The sequence below is a fragment of the Ochlerotatus camptorhynchus genome, unplaced genomic scaffold (genome assembly GCF_037179485.1).
Source record: "Ochlerotatus camptorhynchus isolate MF236.1 unplaced genomic scaffold, CSIRO-AGI_Acam_v1.1 ptg000093l, whole genome shotgun sequence".
NCBI lineage: Eukaryota > Metazoa > Arthropoda > Insecta > Diptera > Culicidae > Ochlerotatus > Ochlerotatus camptorhynchus.
Window position 1 is genome coordinate 341734 of NW_027040583.1, and position 25351 is coordinate 367084.

At 37.4% G+C, this 25351-nt stretch overlaps 1 protein-coding gene across 4 annotated transcripts in view; it reads right to left on the bottom strand.

Moving 5' to 3' along the window:
• The window catches only part of LOC135698664 (GATA-binding factor A-like), a 444653-nt gene that overhangs the window by 20376 nt on the left and 398926 nt on the right, over window positions 1-25351 (bottom strand). For 3 of the 4 annotated variants that reach the window (XM_065218738.1, XM_065218737.1, XM_065218739.1), the window contains exon 1: window positions 5668-6008. The exons of the other annotated variant lie outside the window; for it this stretch is intronic. In XM_065218738.1, the coding sequence (XP_065074810.1) occupies window positions 5668-5890 (223 nt within the window). In that variant the 5' untranslated portion in view covers window positions 5891-6008. Of the gene's footprint in view, window positions 1-5667; window positions 6009-25351 lie in introns of those variants that run through there. 4 annotated transcript variants of the gene reach the window in all.

Below are 25351 nucleotides of genomic sequence, written 5' to 3' on the forward strand. Positions count from 1 at the left end.
TGTGTCTAAATAGTCAACTCTCAGCTTGATTTTTGCACGTTGTGAAGAGTCTCGCAATATCAAAGGAGCTTGTAAAATCAATATCAAGCATGATATTTCGTTCCAATATATATTATTTGATTGATGAGTTTGCCAACACTGGTACCAATACTTCAAAGGTTCTGCATTTTGTATACAAAGAAAATAGACCAGCTACAGCGCCACCTAGAGCAACGAATGTGAAAGTGGCTCATTCCCTCATACAATCTTCAAGCCGTTTGAGTAAGGGGTTCCCGCGAAAATTTGGCGGGGTGATTTTTATTTATTTATTTATTTATTTTTCGTCAACCATCGCAGACTAGTACCTATTCGAATACAGTTTTGTTTTCTTAAATTTATTTATTTATTTCGTCAACAAAAGGTTAAAAGTATAATTTTGTCTTTAATAAAAATAAAGCAGTGTCAGCTTTCCTATTTTTTATGAGTTGTAATGCCTTGTGGAGTAAAATATTGTTTTAGTTTATACCGAGACATTGTAAAGTCAATGGTTTCGCAGTATTGATTGTAAGAGGACATCATGCGGTTTAATGGCCCATATTTTGCATAATTTGTGCGATGATGTTTTATGACAAATAAATTTCGATTTCGGAGTTGCCGAGTAGGTGCATGGAAATTTAATTTTGATAAAAGTTCTGTGGAGTCAATGCGCTGCGAAATGATATCGTTTACAAATGAAAACATTGCATACACAGCTAAAAAAAAAGTAGTGTAAATTTCCGTTACTATGATGCACATAAATGGAGCGTCATATATCATAAAAGTTTAGATTATAGATCGTGTAAATTTATGAGACATGTCATGCAATATCCCATATATTGTATGCAACTGTTCAATTTTGTTTGCAACATTTCTTGCAAGTTGCTAGTTTACGTGAAAAGGAAGTTTACATGTATGAATGTTTGCATGCATGGATGTTTACATCGCCAGTAAAATTTAGAAATTTTTGGTGTGTATTCACGACGCTCTTTTAATGTTTGTATATTTATAAACATGCAGCGTGCTTCATATGATGGAAGAGGAAATGATGTCTAACCTTATTTACGAAGAGCGTATAGTAGAAATTGTTTTTGCACGGATTCTAATCTTTCTTAGTGCGTGATTGAAAAAGGAGACCATACAATGCTGCAATATTCCAATACAAAGTGTTTTAATTGTGTGTGGGTCCTGAAAGTTATATATTCTAACCACCAAGCTACCATTCCAGAGGGTAGCGTTTGAAATTTCAAACTTAATTTTTTTTCCATATAACGCTGAAACACTCTAATGCAGCGGTTCTCAAACATTTTTCGATTGCGACAGACTTTTAGGTATTGTACAAGCTTGCGACCCACCAATATTAAATACAGATGTTCTAAGGCCAAAATGATATTAAAAATTACAAAATGGCTGTAAAACGCAAAAAAAAAACATGGCATTTTAACGGCTTGAAACGTGAAAACACCCCAAAAATGCATAGAAAGATAAAATAGCTAGAATCTACACAGTTCGAAAAAGTAGTGTAAATTTCTGTTCAATATGATGCACATAAATGGAGCGTCACATATCATATAGGGGAATTTACGTATTCTCGGCAACCTAAGCAGCGACCTTCTTTCTATAGCCTTTTTCTCTATGGAACGCACACATGTGCAGTATTGGTTTGTTTACAAACATTTGCTGCCAGCTGCTCTAACAATTTCAGTCGAAAGAATTGTCAAAAACTGTTTTGAAACGCTTTTACAAAGCTCCAATCTTCTCTAGTGAGAGCGAGTATTGTCGGCAACCAGTTTTTCTTCGGCAACCGTTCCATTTGAACTGCATGTAAATCAGCTGTTCTATTATCGGCAACTCGAAATCAGCTACAATTTGTAGTGCGTGTGTTGCATTTCAAGAAAACCTTGCTAGATTGCTTTTTCTCAGTGGTAAAAATATAGTCAATTTGAAGCTGAAAGCATAAAGAATCGTTTGCATGCATTCAGCGAAGTGTTTTCGTAAGAAAATCCAGTGAAAATAGTGTTTCAATTTGGGTTGCCGAAAATAGTCTGTCATGCCGAAGCCGTCTTTTTCCCTACGTTTACATTATATATGATGTAAAGTTCTGACACATTCCATGCAATGTAGCAAATATTGTATACAAAAGCCCATCTTTGTAAACAACATTGTTTGCAAGTTGCTCGGTTGCGTGAAATGAAATACAAGTCTACATGAATGAATGTTTACATCACAATTAAAATTCAGAATTTTTATCTGTGTACAAAATTATGGTAAATCGACAAAACTAAATCCAAAAACGGCCTCAAATGTTCAAAAACCATCTGAAGACACTGAGAGGGCTCTTTAAACGCATAAATAGTACCAAAAACATCTAATTAGAAACCCACCTTACAACATTGTTACAAAACCGACTGAGACATACTTTCAGGCCGAAAAAGGCATTTAAGCGCTAAAATGGCTTTTAATAACGCCCTGAACACACTCAAAATAATCTCGAAAATACTGATATAACATTAGAAACGTCAAAACACCAAAAAGGTGTCACAATCGCTAAACAAGATTAAAACGGCCTGGAATTGCATAAATTGTCCTACCGTGGAGGCACCATGTTCGTAGCGGTTCCTAAATCGACGCACTCAATAACGTTCGACTATTTCCAATCATTATTTTTGCAATGTTACTTCTGCAAATATTAGTTGCTGTGTTCTAGGGATGATGGTGTAACAAAGTTTAAAAAAAATATCTTGTCAAAATCGAGATGCGATAAAAATTAGACGAGTGCGTCATCATTAGGGACGCATCAAATATGGTGCTGGCACGGTACAAATCTTATCAACAAAATGACAACTCTTATAATAATCATGAAACGTTAAAATTGCCCTTAAATAACACAAAATCGTCAAAATGGCCAAGCATTTGAAAAATTGGCTGTATAATGCCAAAATGGCCTTGAAATTGATTATCCCAGCATAATTTTAAAAACAGATAAATTCTGCAAGCAATTTTAAAAACCTATGATCGAGTTGTCTGAATTTCTGTGACCCACATGAGGGCAACCCACGACCCACTGGTGGCTGGCGACCCATAGATTGAGAAACGTTGCTCTAATGTATATATATATTTTTAAACTTGATAAAATTAGAAAATAGCATTTAAGGCAACTATTTTAAAACGATCCACACTGATTGACAACAAATAAATAAATAAATATATAAATTCCGGTTGCCGAAAGTCACAATCAGCTGATCCTCCGGACACTGAACACTTGTCAATTACGTCTATTTGAAAATTTGTCCTTGAATATTGTATTGTATGCTATCTTCTTGAAATTATACTAAATATTATACTAATCTCCTTGTTTGAACGATGTTCTACCAACTATATTGCCGGTTTTCAATTTTGAGTTAGCATCTTTATTCAGTATCTTCTATGTATTTTGAGGTATGCTATTGAAAAAATGTACAAACTTTTAAAAATTCATGAAAATTTAGGGGCTCTGAGAGTGAAATATACGAGCGTCAATTTTGACATGAATTTGAGCCCTAACAGACACTTAAAGCGAGCCGGCGTCGGTGGTGTAGTGGTAAGCGTGACTGCTTTCTAACACCCCAATGGGTCTGGGTTCAATCCCAGCCGAGGTCGGTGGGATTTTTCTGAGGCATAAAAATCTCTGGTTACGTCTTCCTTCGGAAGGGAAGTAAAGCCGTTGGTCCCGGCCCATGTGTGTTTGTGAATGGGTGCGATATCCTACGCAGGTGTGGAAGCTGCCTTCCTGCACATTCGGTTGCCGTCAATGGATGGCAATCGATGTCCGTCGGTGATTGGCACTAGATTGCGGAACAGAGACCGACGTTAAATAAAGGAAAGAAGGAGACACTTAAAGCTTGATCAAACGTACTTTTCGTCAAGCAACGAACTTTTCAGTCTCGGAGAACTTGACATGTTTGTTTACGTCTCATCATTTATGTCAAAGATGGATTCCATGAGTGTCAAATTAGTTATTTCTAAGTGTGTATTTTGTCCAAGAAAAATGAAAAACAATACCAAGTCAAATTGTCACACAACGAAAAGTAACCGCAAGTAAAGTCCATTTGGAAAAAAAAAACAAAATGATTTCATTAAATAAACTATAAAACGTCACAGCTATCTTTTTAAACTGGCTTCTATTGCATTAAGAATGTTAAACAACATATCGCATCATGAGATTTTATTCAAGACAGATTCTTCCTCTAGATTATCCGGAACATGTCCGGATGTGGAAAATATAGTTCTTACGATCCTCAATATGACCGCCAATGGTTATGGCTATGAATTCTCATGTGATTTGATGTGTCACATGATAGATTTGGTTTTAAAATGATTTTATGACTACCCCGGAGATACCCAAAACATGTTCGGGTGTGGCCAACATGGTTCTGGTTACTCATCATGACTCTTATTGATCTTTTTTTTGAATTCTAATGTGAATTGATTTATCGAATGGTGGAATTCGGCACGTTTTTGAAAATGTATGGTCTCAATACCCATATTCGCCGGAATATGTTCCGGCCATTGCTCCGGAACCAGCGGAACAATTCCAAAAACATTCAATGATGTTCTATGGGACCATGGTATCTATCTACTGTTGAATACTATGCTAAACTAATGTAGCATCGTCATGGTATTGTGACTGACTTGCGGTTATTTTTTTCATTGACGCTAAATGTAATCTCAAGTCAGTCCCACTCAGATTTTGGTCGTAAAATAAAAATTCACGATATTTTTTACTGAACATGATGAATTCTATCACATTGTACGTTTATTTTCAAAATAATCCCTCCAAAATAAGTATAAAATGAGAATACTTGTAAAATCTTTAAATGCCGTTTTCTCATTTCCAGTTTTCTGTTATGTTATGGAGCGGTTATGGGCAGATAGGCCATCAAAACTAAGCCTTTTGGCCATCTTGAAAAAAAAGGCATAATGGTACGGATATCAAAATTTTGAACGGTAAGGTGTACACTGTAACTGGAAAGTACCCATTAATGGGTACAATTTCATCCATTTTGAAGTAAAGTAGGTTAACATTAATGGTTAACTAATACGCATAAATGAGTAATTGGTACCCGTTAGTGCGTAAATGTTACGTATTAATGGGTATTTTTTTACCCATTTAATAGGTTAAGCTACTTTACTTCAAAATGGGTGAAATTGTACTCATAAATGGGTACTATAATGGCAGAGTATGGGATTGAAATTTTAAAATGCTTCTCTGCTATTTTTAAAAGCTTTTATTAATGTTGTCGATGATTGTGCGGGAGATATAAATGCCCCTAATTTGGGCCCATACATAAATTCAGCAATCGACTAAATTTACAATAGCGACCAAAAATATCCATTAGTACCGTCCCAATGATGCGTTCATCTGGATAAAATTGATAAATTGTAGATTTCTAGCGATGGGCCCAATCTTAGATCCATAGGCCAACATTAGAGCCATTTCTCCTATTTGATGAAAGTGGTTCAAATATATAGGTTTCGACATTTTAATCCCCTACAGTAACACTCAAATTAATTAAAAGTACTTCATTCGAAAGATATAACGCGTTTTCGCGCAAAATTTTCATCAAGCTTTTTTCAAGATGGCCGGTTTTAGAGACCTATAAAAACACTCACCAAATCCATCCGTTGGCCAACCGTTTTGCGTCGGAAAATTCGCCGCATGACCGTACTGTGAGTGGCTCAGTGCGCGGTTCGATGGAACGTATACCGGTGCGTTGGCGGCGGCTGCTGCTGCTGCGGCTGCCGAGGCCGTCTGATGATAGGAACCCGAATTACCCGTTGCCACCGCAGCTGCTGTCATGTCGGAGTACGCGGCCGCTGCAGTCGAGTGAAACATGATCTGCTGGTACCAGACGAAGCTGGTGCACCTTCGCTATGTCCGGGGGGAGAGAGCAGTGAACTACGATAATGACTAATGAATCCGGTGGAATGTGACGAGGAGCTTTGCGCTTGACGGTCCTGAAAATGGGAAATAGACAAAAGTGTGATGAGATTGATGTCGTCTTGTAGCGGTTTAAAATCGTATCAACTTTTCTTTTGACAAAAGGTAAGATCAATGTTCAGCTTTCAAAACATGAGCGTTTTTGAAAATATTAGCGCATGCTGTTTGTGTTTTACTCGCTTTGCACAGTATGGTACAAAACCACTCAAATGAAACGTCTACTATCAATTTTTACCAACACGCAATTCGTGCTTACGGCCTTATCGCAGCAGCACATGTGTTTTTGTCTTTGATATCGGCGAAGTACAGCCCGTTATGATGGTGATGATGATGGGTATTGTTTCTTATCTTCCGGCAAGTTTGCAAGAAATTAGTCGACATAGGTCTGTAGCATAAAAAATGAACACATATAGTCTTGGCTAAACTGTTTATGGTAGCATACCGATACCAGCATATCAACATGAGTGATGATGATTGTGATGTCTGGGCCAAGCACAGCTGGAAAAAAAGTAGCCGTACTGTGAATAGGCCCCAGTAGTGGAGGTAGTCATCACGGGGTGTTCGGGTTCATCGTTCCGTGACAACGAAATTCGAAAACAATGGAACCGCATTCTTCGTTGATAACAGAGGTACCGTACGGGAAATGTGGAGACACACTACAAGGCGGAAGTTATTAATCGCCGAAACAATATAAAGAACCGTGCGGGTAGAAGTTCCTAAGGGCTTTGGACAGTTTATTGTTTATGTTAAAGAAGGTCTACGTCAAAGCGAACTATTAACAAATGCCATGATTAACATATTGTAAATACGTTGATTAGCTGATTTTCAACATTTCACAACATGACTGTAAAAATATAGAATTTTAACAAAAATTAACCATTGTAATGCATCTTTTAAAATGTTAAGCATAGTAAACGATCCTAGGAGTGACAAATATAAATCGACTTCAATAATCCAATGTAGGCATGTGTGCGTATGTGTGATTGTGTGACATGGCGTTGATTTATTCCCTGCGGAGGAGATATTGCCGTTCCATCATTTACGGGTGCGTTTAAAGAAACCTGTGCGATCCCGTGGAGATAATTATCATCAGTCTTGTAAGTGGTCACCGTAGTAGACACATTTTCTGTGATATTCGACTGCCTTTGCTTGCGACAGTTGCAAAACAAGCTATCAAATTACACTACCAAACTAAAATGTCATATGATAGGCTCTATCATACGACACTGTTGTCAAAGACAGTCACGAATGTATGTATTTTAGTTTTTCTCATAACAAAGAGCTGCTGATGCTGTGCTTGTGTGAATTCTGAAAATAGCAAGCAACAATGTCCTAGTAATAATATTTCTGATCAGAAATGGTTTAATTTACACCAAATTGAGGAATTAGAACGAAACCCCACATGGCATATGATAGTTATTTGAAAATTTTCTTTTTGCTCGAATGTTGTTCTACCGTTTGTGTTGTGTAAGAGAGACGACGGTACAGCATGAGAGTACGATTACAAGCAGACTGTCGCGCACGACAACGAAGCGAGTGTAGTGAAAAACGTCAACGGTTTACATCCCTGATTATCATATCGATAAATCTTTGTCGTGTAGTTTGTCCGTTTCCCCTACCGTAGCTGTGTGATTGTTTTTGTTGCTGTTGTTGGTGGTGCTAGTTCTTCCAATGGATGACAGCTGACACGTGTTTCACGCCTTTAACTTCGACGCATCACGTCCCCACGGCGAGTAACAAGTGGGAATTGGAGACGGAAGATAAACGTGAAGAATTGAAGAGATTACATAGATATAGGGACTGATGAGAACATTCCATAGTAGAAAAAGTGGAAAATACTTTCTATTTATACCATAAAAGTAGGTTATGTTTACTATCAAGGTGGTTAAGTCGATATGGGTAATGAATTACACTAGTTTACAAAACAACATAAAAAGTGTGAACTTTAGTGGTTGACCAACGTTTCTTATGCAAAATCCTACGCTGAATTCAATGCCGTGGTCAGAAAAAATTAAAGTAGAACCATTTTTGAGATATACAAAAATTTTGATTTTTTGAATTTAGGACAAAAGTACGATTACTAAAATGTCAATATCTTTGGAACTAGTGCACCAATTTTAAATCTTTTTTTATGAAAGTGAAGCTAAATAAATTTGCTATCGTTCACTAGAATATTATGTCTTAATTAAAAATTTAATTTTGAAGTCATTTAAAAATTTACAGCATTTTTTTTATTTTTCCTGCGAATTTTCCATAAAAATCTTGTTTTAATCAACATTTTTAATGGGATAAAAAGATCCAAAAAATCATTCCATAATTTATTCTTAAAGTCCATTAAAAACTGGAGAAAATGAGCCTTTAATGGATGAAATCGGTTGGAAATTGTCGAAGTTATGAATTTTTTTGTAAAATCATGGAAATTGAATGTTCCAAGATTGGCCGTTGTCCCGCTCCTAGGTTCATGCACCACTTCCAGTAAGCCTCTCTGCGGACGTGTACGCATACGGTGCATTTCACTTACACTACCAGCTGTCACGCAAAATTAAATGGGATATTTTCAACAATATAATTTACGCTAGTGTTTGTGAGACCGCTCGGCGAGAACCTAACGCAACCAACTCAATTTGACAGCTTTCTTTCTTTAAAATTGCTTAACGATGTATACGACAAAACGTGAATTCAAGTGTAAAAATGATCCTCAAAAGTTTTGTTACGCGTGTGGCAACTATATATTTACAAAATCGGTCAATTTCACTGCTTCGTTGCAAACTGCATACAGGCTTTATTTTAAAATTGATCCTGGAGACTTTGACGAACCGTGGATTCCAAAAGTATTATATAGTTCGTGCAAAACGTGCTTGGCTAGGTGGATGTCAGGCGCAAGGTTAATTGATTTTTTGAATAACTTTCATATAAACAATTTATGTACAGCATGGTAGTGCTTTGTTCTTTCCTGATCGACATTATCTTACTTCATCTATTTTTGATAAGTGTTAATGTCTTATTTACTAACTCACTTATTTGTTATCTGTCAGTCGCTATTTGTCCTTTGACATGCCCACCATATGGCGTCGACCGCTTCTATGACAAAACCTGTTCCACATTCAAGTTCGGTCCCGTATCCTGTTTATCCAAAGCGGAAACGAGCGCCCTCTGTTGAATCGACCGTTACAAAAAGTGACGAGGAATTCAAGGAGGAATGCGAGGAAGACTTCGAGGTGGAATTGGAAAGAAACCCAAAACTGTTTACACAATCCGAATTTAATGATTTGGTGCGAGATCTCGACTTATCGAAGGAGAAATCCGAATTGCTGGCATCACGCTTGAAAGAACACAACATGCTGAGCAAGGAGGTCAAAATTTCTTGTCACAGGAATCGTCACAAGAAATTTGACAAATATTATTCTACAAAGGACAAGGCCTTTTTTTGCCATGACGTAAACGGCTTGTTTGAAGAGTTTGGAGAGCCATATGATCCAGCTGAATGGCGTTTATTCATCGATAGCAGCAAGTTGAGCTTGAAAGCCGTTTTACTGCATCAAGGGAATGAGAAACCTTCTATTCCATTAGCTCATGCCGTTAATATGAAGGAAACGTATGAATCAATGGCTCTATTGCTCAATTTGATAAATTACAATCAACACAATTGAAAAATTTGTTCCGATCTTAAAGTGGTTGCCATGTTGACTGGATTGCAACAGGGATACACAAAATATATGTGTTTTTTTGTGTAAATAGGACAGTCGAGCTCGTAAGGAACACTACGTCCGAAAAGATTGGCCAAAACAGCAACATTTTTAAGTGTTTTACAAAAATGCTCATAACTTGGACAATTTCCAACCAATTTCATCCATTAAAGGCTCATTTTCTCCGGTTTTGCATGGACTTTAAGAATCTATTATGGAATGATTTTTTGAATCTTTGAATCCCATTAAAAATGTTGATTAAAACAAGATTTTTATGGAAAATTCGCAGGAAAAATAAAAAAAAATGCTGTAAATTTTTAAATGACTTTAAAATTAAATTTTTAATTAAGACATAATATTCTAGTGAACGATAGCAAATTTATTTAGCTTCATTTTTATAAAAAAAGATTTAAAATTGGTGCACTAGTTTCAAAGATATTGACATTTTAGTAATCGTACTTTTGTCCAAAATTCAAAAAATCAAAAATTTTGTATATCTCAAAAATGGCTCTACTTTAATTTTTTCTGACCACGGCATTGAATTCAGCGTAGGATTTTGCATTGGAAATGATCATCACCTTACCGAGTTCAAAAATGCTGTAAACTAGTGTTATTAAAAATTAGTGTTTTACAATAAATAATTTTTGTTTTGATTTTTCGTGGTTTAAAAAATATTTAATAATTATGATAATAATGATTGTACGCATTATAAGTGTACTGAAAATTCCCCAGCTTCGTAGCCTTTACTTCCAGTGTAAAGTAAGTTTGCCATCAATCGCAAATTTACCCAGTCGGAAATAGGCTTCTTCCGCTTCTTGCTTATTACGTCCCGGCTGGAATTTTAAACGTTGACAGTTCCTGATGAATGAGGGCGTCTTAGTGGAATACCTGTATCATATCTTCTCCTTTTTTATACTTAAACAGTTGTTTACCAAGAGCTTTCTAAGCGGACAACATTTTTGCATTCGTACACACTTAGAAATAGCAAATTTTACACCTGACGGAATCCATCTTTGACATAAAAGATGAGACGTAAACAAACATGTCAAGTTCTCCGAGACTGAAAAGTTCGTTGCTCGACGAAAAGTACGTTTTTTAAGCTATATTTCGCGTTGCGTTTCACTCAAATGTATGTCAAAATTGACGCTCATATATGACACTCTAAGAGCACCTTAATTTACATGATTTTTTTCAAACTGCACACTTAGAAAAATTGATGTAAATTTAGGTGCTCTGAAACAGAATCAGTTGAAAGAAACAAGAAATTCAATTCAATCCACCGCACTTTTCGTCGAGTATGTTTCGGTTGCGGAACAATTACTTTAACATGTTATGCTTGTTAACGTTCCATGATTTACGTCAATTATGAATGACGTCACGAGTAAAAATAGTGATTTTGTAGTGTGGCAGTTTTGTTTTGAAACCAGGTCTGAACTCACAACTCAAACAACCAGAAGTCATATATCAATGCAAAGATAGAATCGTAAAATACCACAGATTTAGTGTAAATCGCATATAAGAATGAATTTCATCGCATAATGTTTATGTTCCATCGTATATATCTTGGAACATTTCATGTAAATTTAAATCTTTTTAGACGTGCCTAAAAAAAGCGGCTTAAGTGACCTCAATTTACGTGAACCATAAACTGAAAACATATTTTTACATGTCATGACGTAAATTTCAGTTCCTACATTATTTTTTTTATAGATTACACACTTGAAAAATTTCATGTAAATTTAAATCTTTTTAGATGTACTCAAAAGAAGCGGCTTAATCGACCTAAATTTACGTCTTTTCTTAAATTTACTCAAACCACAAACTGAAGACATATTTTTACATTTCGTGACGTAAATTTCTGTCACTGGTGCTCATTTTGACTGATTTTGATAATTTTTCAAAATCCTGCAATTTTACATCTTTTAGACATAATTTAGTGTGGATTCTCAAGCTGTTTGGTGTTGCGAATGGTTTGGTTCTCCGGCAATTCAACGGGCAAAAAAAGGCTCTCCTGTGGATATGTGGTGTATTGCATGCTTAGTGATTGATTTAAAATCGTTTGTTTTGACACTACAGGATATTATCGGACATTCGTATAAAATTTCACTTTGCCATTCAATATGGCGCTACCTCAAGTGCTGTCGATATGCCACAAATGACTTGAATATCACTTCACATCTGAAAGCGCACTTAAAGACTTGTGAATTCCTATGCAGCCGGATATGTTGTGTTATAAAATGTGGAATTCGCGTGATATTGATATTGATGTGATGTGATGTGATATTGCACCGGACACTCATTTTTTTCAATACCGTACCGTAACGCGATAAAACTGCAGTGCGTTGCCGATGACGATCGAAGCTTTACTTACTGCTTTCAGGTGCGTTGTCACCGAGGTTAGGCATCATTTAATTTTACATCTATTCGGACATAAAAATCTGTCACGAATTTATTTTTCTGTTTCGGTCATGTAATTTTAGGTTTTTTAACACCTAATTTTAAAAGCATGACATATTTTTCAGAAGTTGATGTGATATTCAATCATAAGACGCTTTTTTACATCTAGATGTGTTTATTATTAAATGTCGACCTTTATTTTTTGAAGTGCGTCTATGTGCACATAAAATTAAGTTGTTTATCGAATTACATGACAACAAAATTAGATCATACGTCAATTCAAGCTCGTGTAATTTTTTTAGAGTGTATGTTTATTTTTCAAAACCTTTAATTTTAATTTATCTAATAGGATAGGCATAAATTTCTGTTAGAGGGCATGAGCTGTCTGTACACACTTTCCAACATTTCCAACATGATCAATCTTTTAATTTTGTCGAACGTCTTAAATACACTTAAATACATACACACTTAAAAATAACTAATTTATACGAGACGTAATCCATCTTTGACGTAAATTATGGAACGTTAACAAAAATGTCATGTAAAATTAAGTGTTCTTAAACCGAAACATACGCAACTCGACGAAAAGTACGATTGATTGAATTTATTTTCTCGTTTCTTTCAACTGATTCATATGTCATTTGGGCCGCTTGTATGTGTCGGTCTCAGGGCACGGAAATTTACAAGACTTTTTTTAGTGTGTACTGAAGAAAAAAGTATTTCTTACGTCTATAGCAAGCACCACACGGGCAGAAATATTATCAATACTCAAAAGTTCCGTAAAACAGGGTATATTTGATATCGCGGGTAACTTTGATAGTAGAATATAATGATTAAATTTACTCTCTGCGCTTTTTCCAGATTGGAAACATTGATTCCATATAGTAGCTCAGGGTATTTCCGATGATATCGTTTTTCCAAACATGTTAAACAACAATTTTCTTGTTTTTCACCTGTTTGATAAAGCATTTAAACAATCACTTGCCTATAAAATGTATTTCCGATATAGCCATCACAAACTCAATGTTGTCTCTTATTGATTATGATGTTTTCTGATTATATACTCATGCAAAGTTTCATATTTCAAGAACTAAATTGTTTGAGAATCACGCATATATTTCTATATTCATCGAGCATTATCAAAGTAACCCCATATCAAAATACTGATGTTCGATTACAAGACTAAACAATAGTGCTAATGCTTTAATTTCCTTTAAACATATTGCTAAAGAATTAACTTTAGGATCCTCAGTACTAGTTTGAAAAAAAAATTGATAAACATTCATTGCTGGAAAAAATATTCAGAATATACTTAATAAAAACTATCAATGCTACCCCAATTTACGATACTAACAACCATATTAATGTACATCATTGACTTTATTTTCTCTCATTTCCCCTGCTTTTCGGCAGTAGAAATAGGCTGAATATTGTCATTTGTCTTGGAATAGTCCATCAGATTAAACAAATTTAACGAGGCTAAGCAGCACTGTACTGATGACCCACCAACATTATTGTTGAACATATAGATCTTATAGATACTATAGATTCCATAGATAAGCGGAGGCAAAGTATAATGTATCCAAACGAACTGTCAGTTAGTGTAGTCAAACGAGCATGACGTCATCATGGTGTTGTTTGAGGGAGAAGTATTGTAATATTAGCTAGCTGGTTCTCCAAATCAACACTCAACACTATTTCCCTTCCATATTTCTTGCCGTGGCTTCCCTTAATTTTTGCGTGAAGTGTCGTTTTCGGAATATTGTACCTTTTCTGTGCCTGATACGCGGTAAGTGATTTATTTCTTGCTAAAAGAACAGCCTCTTGAACATTTTCGACCGTTAAACTCTTTTCTTAAGCCATTTTTTCAATCGAAGAAACTGATCACTCGGCCAAAACGAAATCGAATTTCAAATCAGCTGCGCATGAAGGATGTAGACAAACCGAAGCGCACCTAGCGGCCGTCTTAGGAAACACATAGGTCCAACCATCATCATGCGTAGGTCCAACCATAATCATATTTATCTATTCGAATTTCGTCAATTATTCAATCATTTTAGTGAAACCAATGGATAAATGGCGTACTAACGTGTTGTTTACACCTTAAAGCAGTATTTTACTGCATGAAAATAAAAATAAATGTAAAAAATATTCCTTTTTTGTATGTTTGAAAGTAAGGCATGATGACGAGCAAATGCGTGGAAAGTGAACTGTTTTGAAAACACATTGAAACTCAATTGTTTTGAAGTGTTTTTTTTTTCTATAAAACACCCATGCAAATTGAAGAAAAAGAGTTTTTTTTTTATGATAGTAAAGTGGTCTTTGAAAAAAAAAATTAGCGAAGATTGACTAAACTAGTGATTGAAAAAATAGGTCCAACCATCATCAGTTTTTCGATAGGTCCAACCAGAATCAATTACCCTAGTAGGCTACAAATTGGGTTTACACTCTAGTTCTACGGAAACGAAAGGAGGCTGATCTTTCATAAAAACTCGATGGTCCCATGATCTCTAACAGAATTACTGCAAACATAAATTGTTCATGCACCACTTATAGGTACAGCCCGCTTAGCCAGGGGGGGGGGGGGGGGCTATAAGGCTGAGGCCAGAAGGCAGAAATTATTTTAATATAATATGTGAAACCTTACCCAGGTAATGGATAGCTATTCCCTTTTTTTATTTTTCCAGGCTCATTTGATGTAGCTTTGCGGAGCCGATATTCAGTGTTTAGATTACAAACTTACTTAAAACTACCGTTAGTAAAGCGGCGTCGGTTACTCCAGGCTATCTCGAGGTAAGGGGTAACAAATTGTAACAATTTGATGTCAGGGAAGGGATTGAGAACACATGATTTGGAGAGGAATGTGCTCTTGATCTCGAACTAAGCTACATACTGATGAAAAAGACAAACATGGGGGTACAACGATGGGGGAGCTAACAACTTGGGAGAACACAAGATGACACTAATGAATAAATCCTCAGATCGATTCGTTTAAAAAACACATAAATTAAATTTAAATAGTCGAGATCTCGGCTCGCCTGTCTCTAACGGGCCGTAAAGGTTGTTTTCCTCGGACCCTGAGGGATGCAAATAACTCGGATCTAGCAACACAATGGAGAGTGCATGACCAAAGAACGTGGTCGATATCGTGATAACCACTACCACAAGCGCACAAATTGCTGCCTGCGAGCCCGATTCGGAAGAAATCTCGAGTCTAACGAATAATGATTGGACATGAGCCTTGACATGACACGTATAAAGTCACGGCTCATGTCCAATCCATTGAACCACGGCTTGTTCGATACCTGTGGGAGAATAGAATATAACCATCTTCCATTTTTGTTGCCAGTTGGTGAGGACTTGCTGACGGGTAATTGAAAAAAAATCCGCAAAGGCGATTTAACGATCAAAAATTTCGCCTTCCATAGCGCCCACCTTAGCTAGCGAGTCCGCTTTCTCATTACCCGGAATTGAGCAATGAGATGGGACCCAAACTAAGGTGATGGTATAGAAGCAGTTAGATAAAGCACTCAGTTTAGATCGTATTTCAGGCAGGAAATACGAGGAGTGCTTCATCGACCTCATTGAACGAATAGCCTCCAATGAGCTAAGATTATGCGTAAAAATGAAATAATGGTCAGAGGGTAGCTGCTAGTTCTGCAACGTATACGGAGCATGGTTTCTGTAGTTTATAGGAGGCGCTATGAAATTCGTTGAATACTCCAAATCCAGTGGAAGCATTTATAGTTGAGCCATCTGTGAAACAACTCCTATTGTTACTGACATGGTGGAACTTCACACTAAGATTTTGTTTTCGTGTTCGGTAAATTTTACCGAAATCAGAACAGCTGAACGTAAAACTTTGACCTTCATTTGACTGACTGACTGACTGACTGACTGACTGACATTGAATTAAACAAATAATTTCAAAACATATTCAACCTTGTTTAAACGATCAAATCTGGTCATTTTAGTGTAGATTTAGTTTCAAAGTAACTGAAAAGAAATTGAATTAAATTGCATACATTTTACCGAACAGTTCAGCTGTTCAGATTTCGGTAAAAATTACCGAAGTCGGCGATAATTTCTAAGTGTGTTGTTTGCAAAAATTAAGGGACCAACCATCGACCGATGGTGATCTGGTGGTCATGTACTCGTAATACCCATGAATCTTTTTTTGAGAATTTCTGTCGAGCAGCTTATCAAAGATTTCTATTACCAATGGTTCATTACTTCACAACGGATAAGAAATCGGAATGACAGTTCCGCGAAACGATCTGTCAGTGGGAGAACGCCCGCGAGTACTTCGAGGCTCATCGTATGCGTCGAGTGCATACAGCCAAGCACGATTCGGAGGCAACGGAATTGAACCCGTTGCAGCTTCAGGATGTGTGTTTTTGCTGCGGATTGAAAGCAGAAGCTACCGTATTCTAGAACCGAAAGATGGTTATTCGGTACAACCTGATCAGATCTTCCGGGTGTGCTCCCCACAAAGAAAATTGATTCTTGGTTGGCATTTTTGTTTCACATACGCAATATGTTTTCCCCACGTGCTTTTGGAATCGAACCAAACACATAAATACTTGAAAGATTTACTTTGAGTGATTGTTTTACCCTTTAGTTGAAGCTGTAACTGTGCAGGATGATGAAGAATTCGATACCTAGCTTCATAGCCCAAATAGACATATTGTCTGAGGTATCTTTTTTTTTCACATAATGCGGGGGGGGGGGGGGGGCTATCAGGCTCATAGACACACCACTCCCTCCACCCATAGCTACGTGCTAACTACTAAAATAATCAATATGAGCGCGATGTTGGTTTTATTTAATTAATTCTAATATAGAGTGGCATACATAAGACCACTTATAACTCAAAAACAGATAATTCGATTTAAGCTGTCTTTTTTGTTGTGTTCATTTCTGCCCGAGAAACATTTTTACAACAAGAAAATTGGAAAATTTTAAAGGTTAATTGGAAAAGCCGGAAAACTATCTTCTCTTCTTCTATTTATAAAACAGAATGGCTTACAAAAGGCCGTGAATTTTCGATCTAAAAAAATTAATTTAGTGAGTGGTCGAAATTGTTTAAAACAAAAATCCAATTTTGGGTGGGATAGTTAGCCAGGTCTGCTAGTTTGTTGGTAAGAAACATTACTTATTCTTCTTCTTCTTCTTCTTGTTAGTATTTCAAGCTTATTGCTTATCGCATATTAGCTTCTGCGTGCTCTAAACTTATTGTTCTAGATGCACTTCGACAGTAATTAATTGATAGCTCTCGATTCCCCTACCATTTTTGCATTAGTTTAATTGTGTGGCAAGGTAACTACAATCATACTCTATGCCCAGGAAAGTCGAGAAATTTTCCAACCCGAAAAAATCCTAGACCGGATCAGGGAATTGAACCCTACCTCCAGCGACTTTATCAACTGGGCAAAAAAAAGGCCACTCAAACATTACTGCAAGTTCAGTATTCCATAACGTCTTGAGAGACCTTGGTCTTCATCGTTTTCATGATCATTCCTTGTCATATTTTTTTTCTGCATATTAGACGTATTGCTGAAGAAATCATAGTAACACCTCATCCACCAGCTGTCAATGATTTCGTGTTGGGGTCATATATGATCCGAGAAGACAACCTTTTTTATGAAGAGCTTTTTGAATATATTGATTTATTTCCTTTTAATTCCGTTATAAAAAAAACATTTATCATTCCACAAGAAAATTAATTGAAAAATAAAAGGCAGTCATTATAAGTGTAAACACTTATAATGTGTGTTGTTTGTAATAAATCTAAAAATTTCAGTGCTGCTAGTTTCACGGAATTTCTATTCACCAGTATGTGTTTACTGCACCGTCTGTACATAAGTTGGGTTCTTTAAGGATATTGAGGTAATTACATATTCGCAATCTGCAATAAGGATGGTTCTTTAATTTTATAAAATTTATCGGATACTATACATCATTTGAAAGCGCTTCGTTTTCTGTTTAAAATCATATTTTTATCGATCCTATAGACTTGGATCTAGATTTTTAATTATTTAAATTTAAACTGAGCGGTGGATTAGCAATATTGCTGCATACAATCTACAGTTCAAAGATTAAATTGAATATTGCACGTATAATTATTGTGAAAATATCGCACAGTTCGTGGTAGAAACCAAATCAATTTAATCGATTTTTTTAAACGACAAAGAGAAAATAAGCAAGCAACACACGTGTTCTACAACAGCTTATATAATCTTTGTATGACTGGTTTTTGTTATATAGCAGTTTACTCTACATAATTCTATGAATATACCTAGGACCTATTCATAAAATAATGGAAAGATCTTCTATTATTCACGGAGGATAACTTTGTATCACCAATTAGATTGAAAAAAATATTGTTGCTTTAATTTTGCACTGAAACGTTATTCCCGAAATAGAAACAACGATAGCATGAACCCCGTAATCCTATCTGCTGGAGCCTTAAAATAATTTGTTGTTAACCCCTGCATAACACTATTCAACTTATACTTTTTAGCTATAGAAAGGCAGTCTTTCAAAAAAGGGTCTGATTTATTAATTCCACCTAACTAAAATTCAGACATAACGAATTGCAGCCGTTGAAAGTCATAAATTATATTCCCAATATCATCTTCATCCATCCCCGAAAGTATCAAGAAACCACTAATACAACCACTACTGCAGTACGGTTCCATTCACCTTCGGTTACTTCCAGCGCCACAGGCATAATAAGCATATTGACCCCCTCCGGCGCCGATAAGTTCAGAAATCTCCATCTTTCATCGCTTTTATTATACGTGCAGCGCTTCCTCTGCACGCGTTTCAGCATCCCTTCTTTCTCTTGTACTTCCCGATCCGGTACCCTGTTAGATGTATTGCTGCATCTGATCGCATTTTATCCATTCATTATGCGTCGATCTTATTTGGAATAATCCTTCCCACCACCACCATCACCACACCATCGTGAGCAGCGCCAAGCGACTATGTTCATCTCAGTCTCTCTTTTTTCCACCCGGAGTCAGCACTATTCATCCCTTTCGCACCAATTATCTGCCACAGCGGCAGTGGTGGTAATCTCAAGTGAGCGCGAATTCTAAGCGAAGAGAGGAAATGAAATCAACATCTGATTGGTTCGTTGGTCCGCTGAGGAACTTTCTGAGTGGATTTACGATTGCATTGTGGAAAGAGATGGCATTAGTAACGTTTGTGAGATAGGTTGGAATTTTTAGGATGGTTGTCTGGTTTCCAGTAACCTACTGCATGAAGAATCTGATAATGGTAATAGGTCTTATTTTGATCTTCTCTGTTTCTGATATAAACTCTTTGTCACATATTTACTATACTCTATAATGACTGTAAATGTATTTTTGATATTGTTCATTTACTTTCGTTTTGAATTTTTTTTTCAGGTATTATTTTCTTTGATTAATTTACATTTATGAGCAATTGTGCATCATTTTTTCAAATCTTCCCAACACATTTATTTTCCTGAGAGAGTTTGTGAAAAGGGTGAAAGAAATCTACCGTTGTCTACAGGAAGGGCTACTCGCGGTAACCTTTGAGATTTAACTCGTTCATTTCTTTATCCCCTACTGTTCTGCATGCGGTGCGCGTACACAGGCACAGGATACAGTCCAGAGGAAAAACGCAGACCCATTGTCGAACAGTACGGCATGGTATATTTCAGATATTTCCTTTCTCCCGCACCACCACCGTCGGCTGGAAACAGGAACGCGACGAGATGCGCTTATGGCGCCTCTCAGACGATAAGGAGCTAATGGAAAGAATCTGTTTTATATATTTCGAACGTTTAATACACTCCGCTCGGGCTGAATGAAAAATGTAGACCTTTTTCGTACGTTCAAGATTGTAGGGTTGCGGAGTATCGGTGGTGACTTCGTCGATGACCGGGAAGGAACTTTAGGTTGGTGGTTATGGAGCTCGGAATTCTCAGCAGTAACAACCGCCACGACTGCTAAGAGCCACGAAATGCATTTTGGTTTACAGGAGGCACATAACTTATGATCGTGTATGGAATGTGTCAGCTCTGAAAGACTTGGATGGTTGCGATTATTTAAGGGAACCTTTACTCCCACAATTTGCGATGGTTTTTTTTTGGGAACATTCCATCCTCCCTAACTAATTGAACATTCTTGGACTATGAAAAAGTCCAGGAGATTTCAGATTTAATCGAATGCTATCCTACACAGTTGAGCCAGTTCGAATAGACGGCTTTACTGACGTTATTGATACGTAATTTATCCACTTTGGTTTTCATTTCCAGTCCCCCGTCCAAAAATACCCAGATTTTAGTGTACAAAAAGCTATTTAAAAAATCATAAGTCATCGTTTTCGATTCCACTTTGGTGTTATTCATTGACCATAAACTATACCCACAGACAAACAGATATAACACTCGCAAGTTGTTCATCGAACAAGCATTTAACGGTAAATTTAAAAGTACTGTACACACTTAGAAATAACTAATTTTACACGGCGTCTTTGACATAAAAGATGAGACATAAACAATGTAAAATTAAGTGCTCCGAGACTGAAAAGTTCGTTGCTCGACGAAAAGTACGTTTGATTGGACTATATTTCATGAGTTTTGTCTGTTTGTGAGACATATTCAATGAGTTTTGTCTGTTTGTCTGTGTTATACCTGTGAACATAGCCAGATTGTTGTAAATTTTCATCGTGGGCGAATTTAAGTAAATTTTGAGCAGTTTAAAGATTGAATAAAATGATACAAATTTCAGCTAATCTGGATAATTCTAATTCAAGAAAAAACAGACAGTCAAATAAGATGCGGTTTACTAAAATTGCACATACTTCATGCAGACTCAATCCATCAATCCAGAAACAATATCTTTAGCGAGCGAATTGCTGGCGTTGAACTTATTTAGTGTCCTAGATGCACTTCCACTTCGATTGGCAAGCACAATGATACTCTATGCCCAGAGAAGTAGAGAACATTTCCAACCTGAAAAATGGTCTAGACCGGACCGGGAATCGAACCCGTCGTGTCCAGCTCGGCAACACCGTGCCTCTTCTGACTAGGCTAGCTGAGACCTCTATATCGATAAACTTTGAATATAATTCGGACTCGATTATCCGGCGGCTTAAAAATCTAATCACCCGGATAATCCAGCCATTTTTTTGGTGCCAAGGATAGTTTAATAGATGATGAAAATTAATTGCAACAGGTTTAACTGCCCAAAATGAACGTTTTATATTATTTTATTCATTCCCCTGATGATGGGCACGTATAGCAGTTACTGGAAAACAACTTTCGATCTGCTTTTTGGCGATCAATTTTCATCTCACTTGAGCACTAGCCAACTTAACCTGTTCCCCACAGCTGTGCGAAAATTTGATCGAATTTGGTTATGATCTGGATTTGTGGGAGAGCTCGATTTTTTTTAAATGAATGGGAAATATACCAAAACTGTTCAGATACCTATCACAAATTCAGCTCAATTTTGACCAAACCACGGATATAGATTGAATATACTAAGCGGAACAGCTTTGTCAAAAACTGTAAATAGATTCGACTTTTAGACAAAAAGTTATTATTATTTTACTTTAGACCAAGTACACCGCTCATATATACGCATATAGGTGTGAGCTTGTACTCGAAAAAAATGCACCATTTTTATCCGTGTGTAACTTTTTTATCCGTGCGTGAAAATTGATGAAAATCTGGGTATAACTAGTTTGGAGTGAATTGTTTACATGTGCAAAATTTCATAACAATCGGTTCAGTGGTTATTGAGATGTCATCGAAACAAGAAGAAAATCGCCGGAGAATTTTGCGCGCCGTCATGGAAAATCCGACTGCGACCATGAGATGGATCGGAAGACAATTGGGAATCACCCATACAACTGTGTCTCGGGTGGTAAAATCGTTTAAGGAGTCCCAGACGACTAGTGGAAGTGGAAGAAAATCGAAAACAGCTGACCCTGTGAAGGCCCGGAAGGTGTTGGATTATTTCAAGCGTAATCCGAACCTTTCGATTCGCGACGCAGCTTTGAAGGCAAAGTGTTCCGCCTGGTTCGTTCAGCAAACCATGAAACGAGCTGGGCTTTGTGTATTCAAGGTCCGGAAGGCACCGAACCGGCGTGATCAACAAAACACGGCGGCCAAATCCCGCGCAAGGAAGCTGTATCGAGAGTGGTTAACGAAACCGATGTGTGTGGTTATGGATGACGAAACCTACATCAAGGCAGACGCAAAGCAGATACCGGGGCTGGAGTTCTACGTTACCAAATCACGGTTTGATGTTAAGGAAGACATAAGGAAGAAGAAAAAGGACAAATTTGCCAAAAAATACTTGCTCTGGCAGGCCATATGCCAATGCGGTAAACTGAGTAAACCGTACATCACAATGGGTACCATCAACAGCGAAATTTACCGCATCGAGTGCCTCCAGAAGTGCCTGTTGCCCTTCCTGCGGTCCCACGGAGGCGAGACGCGCGATCGACGTTGGATTGGTACAGAGATAATAACGTTGTTTTTGTACCAAAAACCGCCAACTCCCCAAATTCACCAGAGATTCGTCCGGTGGAAAGATTTTGGGCCATAATAAAAGTCAAAGTACGAAAATCGTCCAAGGTGTTTAAGAACAAGCTGGAGTTGAAGAAAGAATGGATGAAAGTGACCAAAAATGTCGGCTCCAAAGGGGGTCTTAAGGGTAATGAGGGGTCTTAAGGGAAAGGTGCGGGCTTTCAGTGATGGAAAGGAAATTGAATAAAGTAGTTATGCCGAAACATAATCCATATGTAATAGTTCATTCCATGATAGTTTCAAGAAAATCCGACCTAAAATAAATTTTTGGCGAACACTTTTGTCTGGTGCTTTTTTTTTTCGTGTACAGTGTAATGTAAAATAATAATAACTTTTTGCCCAGGAGTCAAATCAAATTGCAATCTCATACAAAGTTCTTCTGCAAATTATTACCAATCTAAGTTCAATGTCTGGTCAAATTTGAGCCATTTTGTAATTTTTGACATGCACATTAATAGTTTTATTCCGTTTCCCATACAATTACCCATACCAAATTTAAAATTCTCCCGCAAATCCAGATCATAACCAAATTCGTTAAAATTTGGCAAGTTAACCAATAGAGAGGCGTCTTTATGATGCAACAACCTTAGCTTGAATTTATTTTTTGTTTGCATTACGAATGTATGGCCGAAACGATTGGGAAATACACAAAATTTAACTTAAAATATGACTATCGATCAAAGATACAGCTATTGAGAAAATGGGCATGAGCACCACTGTTCTAGACGGTATCGATGATGTATGCACGATGCACTAATGTAACACCATCTAGCGTCAGGTAAGGTTCCCAGCAAACGTTTGATTACAGCCCATGGCACAGTGGGGCGACTTCATGCAAAAGCTGGTCGTAATTAAAGTTTTCGTAACCAACATAGGGCAAAAGTGCAATGGTGCAACAGCTCACAAACGTAATGATAGATTTTGATAAGTTGGTCCAATATAAATGTTTGAATGCCCATAAAGAATCCAAATGTTTGTGCCACAATAGGGTAGATGTACCAATAATGGATATACGTTTAAACGAAAATACGGAAACGGAAGCTGCACGATAGGAAGCTAAACATACTACGACACGAGTCTCAACGGAGACGGACGATACACCGAACGGGTGAGCAGATTCCATCCACCATCACCACGACGCCAAGGGTTCACTCCATTGATGGGTTGGTTGTCAACCGATCGACGACCGCATTCACGAAAGAACAATTGACACCCCTCAACAAGGGGCTAGACTACGCTCTTACAACCAAGCCAGACGTGGAGCAGATCGTCATTGACGAAGAGACAGCGATTACCAAGACACTTCCAACATCATCACACAATATGGTCAGGACTATCACAACGAACATAATCAAGGATGGGCAGCTTCGAGTAGACCCCTTACAGAACATAGTGAAACGTGTGGAGAAAGCACTGAAGGAGTGCAACTCAATATTAGGCGATGGAGCAGGTCGTTTACGGGAATCCAATCCCATTCTACTCAGGATCAAAGGTCTCCCCAAAGTCCACAAACCGGGAAATGAAATGCGAGATATCGTGTCTGCTGTTGGTTCCCCACCCACAAACTAGCGAAGGGGCTAGTCACAGAGTTTCAGAGCATGCCGAATCAGTTCCAGAGTAAAGCAGTTAGTAACACCCAGGAGTTCACCAAGCAACTACAATCTTCAGGAGACATCAACGAGGACGAGATTATGGTATCTTTCGACGTCAGCGCTCTTTTTCCCAGCGTACCAGTCAAGCATTTGGAGGACTGGCTATTAACACAACGAGAGGATGCTGCATGGAGAAACAAGGTTCGGACGTATCTTAAGCTGACCCGCCTTTGTATGGAAGAGATGGGAAACCCCCTATCCCCCTTCTTGTGTGAACTTTTCATGGCCAATTTGGAGACAATCCTGAATGAGAAAGGACTATTACCAAACCGTTGGTGGAAGTTTGTTGACGATATCTTCAGCGTAGTTAAAAGGGAAGCCCTTTCACAAATTTTAGATGAGAGCAACAGAATTCACAAGGATATCAAATTCACTCATGAGGTAGAAAAAGACGGGAAACTCGCTTTTCTCGATCTTCTAGTCATCAGGGAATCACCATCATCTTCTTCGCTTGAATACTTCCAACCATTCGTTCCAACAGAAAATGACCGCCTTCCACCACATAATTCATCGGATGCAGACTCTTCCACTCTGTATCGCTGAACGGTTAAGGAATTACAGTACATCATCGAAACAGCGAGTCTCAACGGATACAAGGAGACCACAATCCAGTCAATCATCGATAAATAAGCAAGAATTCTACCAATGAGATTATTTACAACCCTCACCGCAGCATCTGAACCCTTGAAACGAGTGTCCATTCCATTTGATCAAGATATTACTTGAAAACTAAGACCACGGATTAGATATAGTTTTCACCAGCAGACATAACCAGTTAGGAAGCACTAAAGACCCAGTTAATGTTTTAGGTAAAGCAGGTGTATATAAAATAAGCGGTCATCATTGTAACAAAGTATACGTAGGACAAACCAAGAGAACTTTAGCAACTAGATTTAAAGAACATATATCAGAGGTTAATAAGACAAAAAAGGAAAAAGGCCTAACATATGATTTCAGATCAAAGGTTGCAGAACACATCTTCACAGAGGACCACCAACTATCGACGGAGGACATCACGATTTTATGAACCGTATCTACACCATGGAAA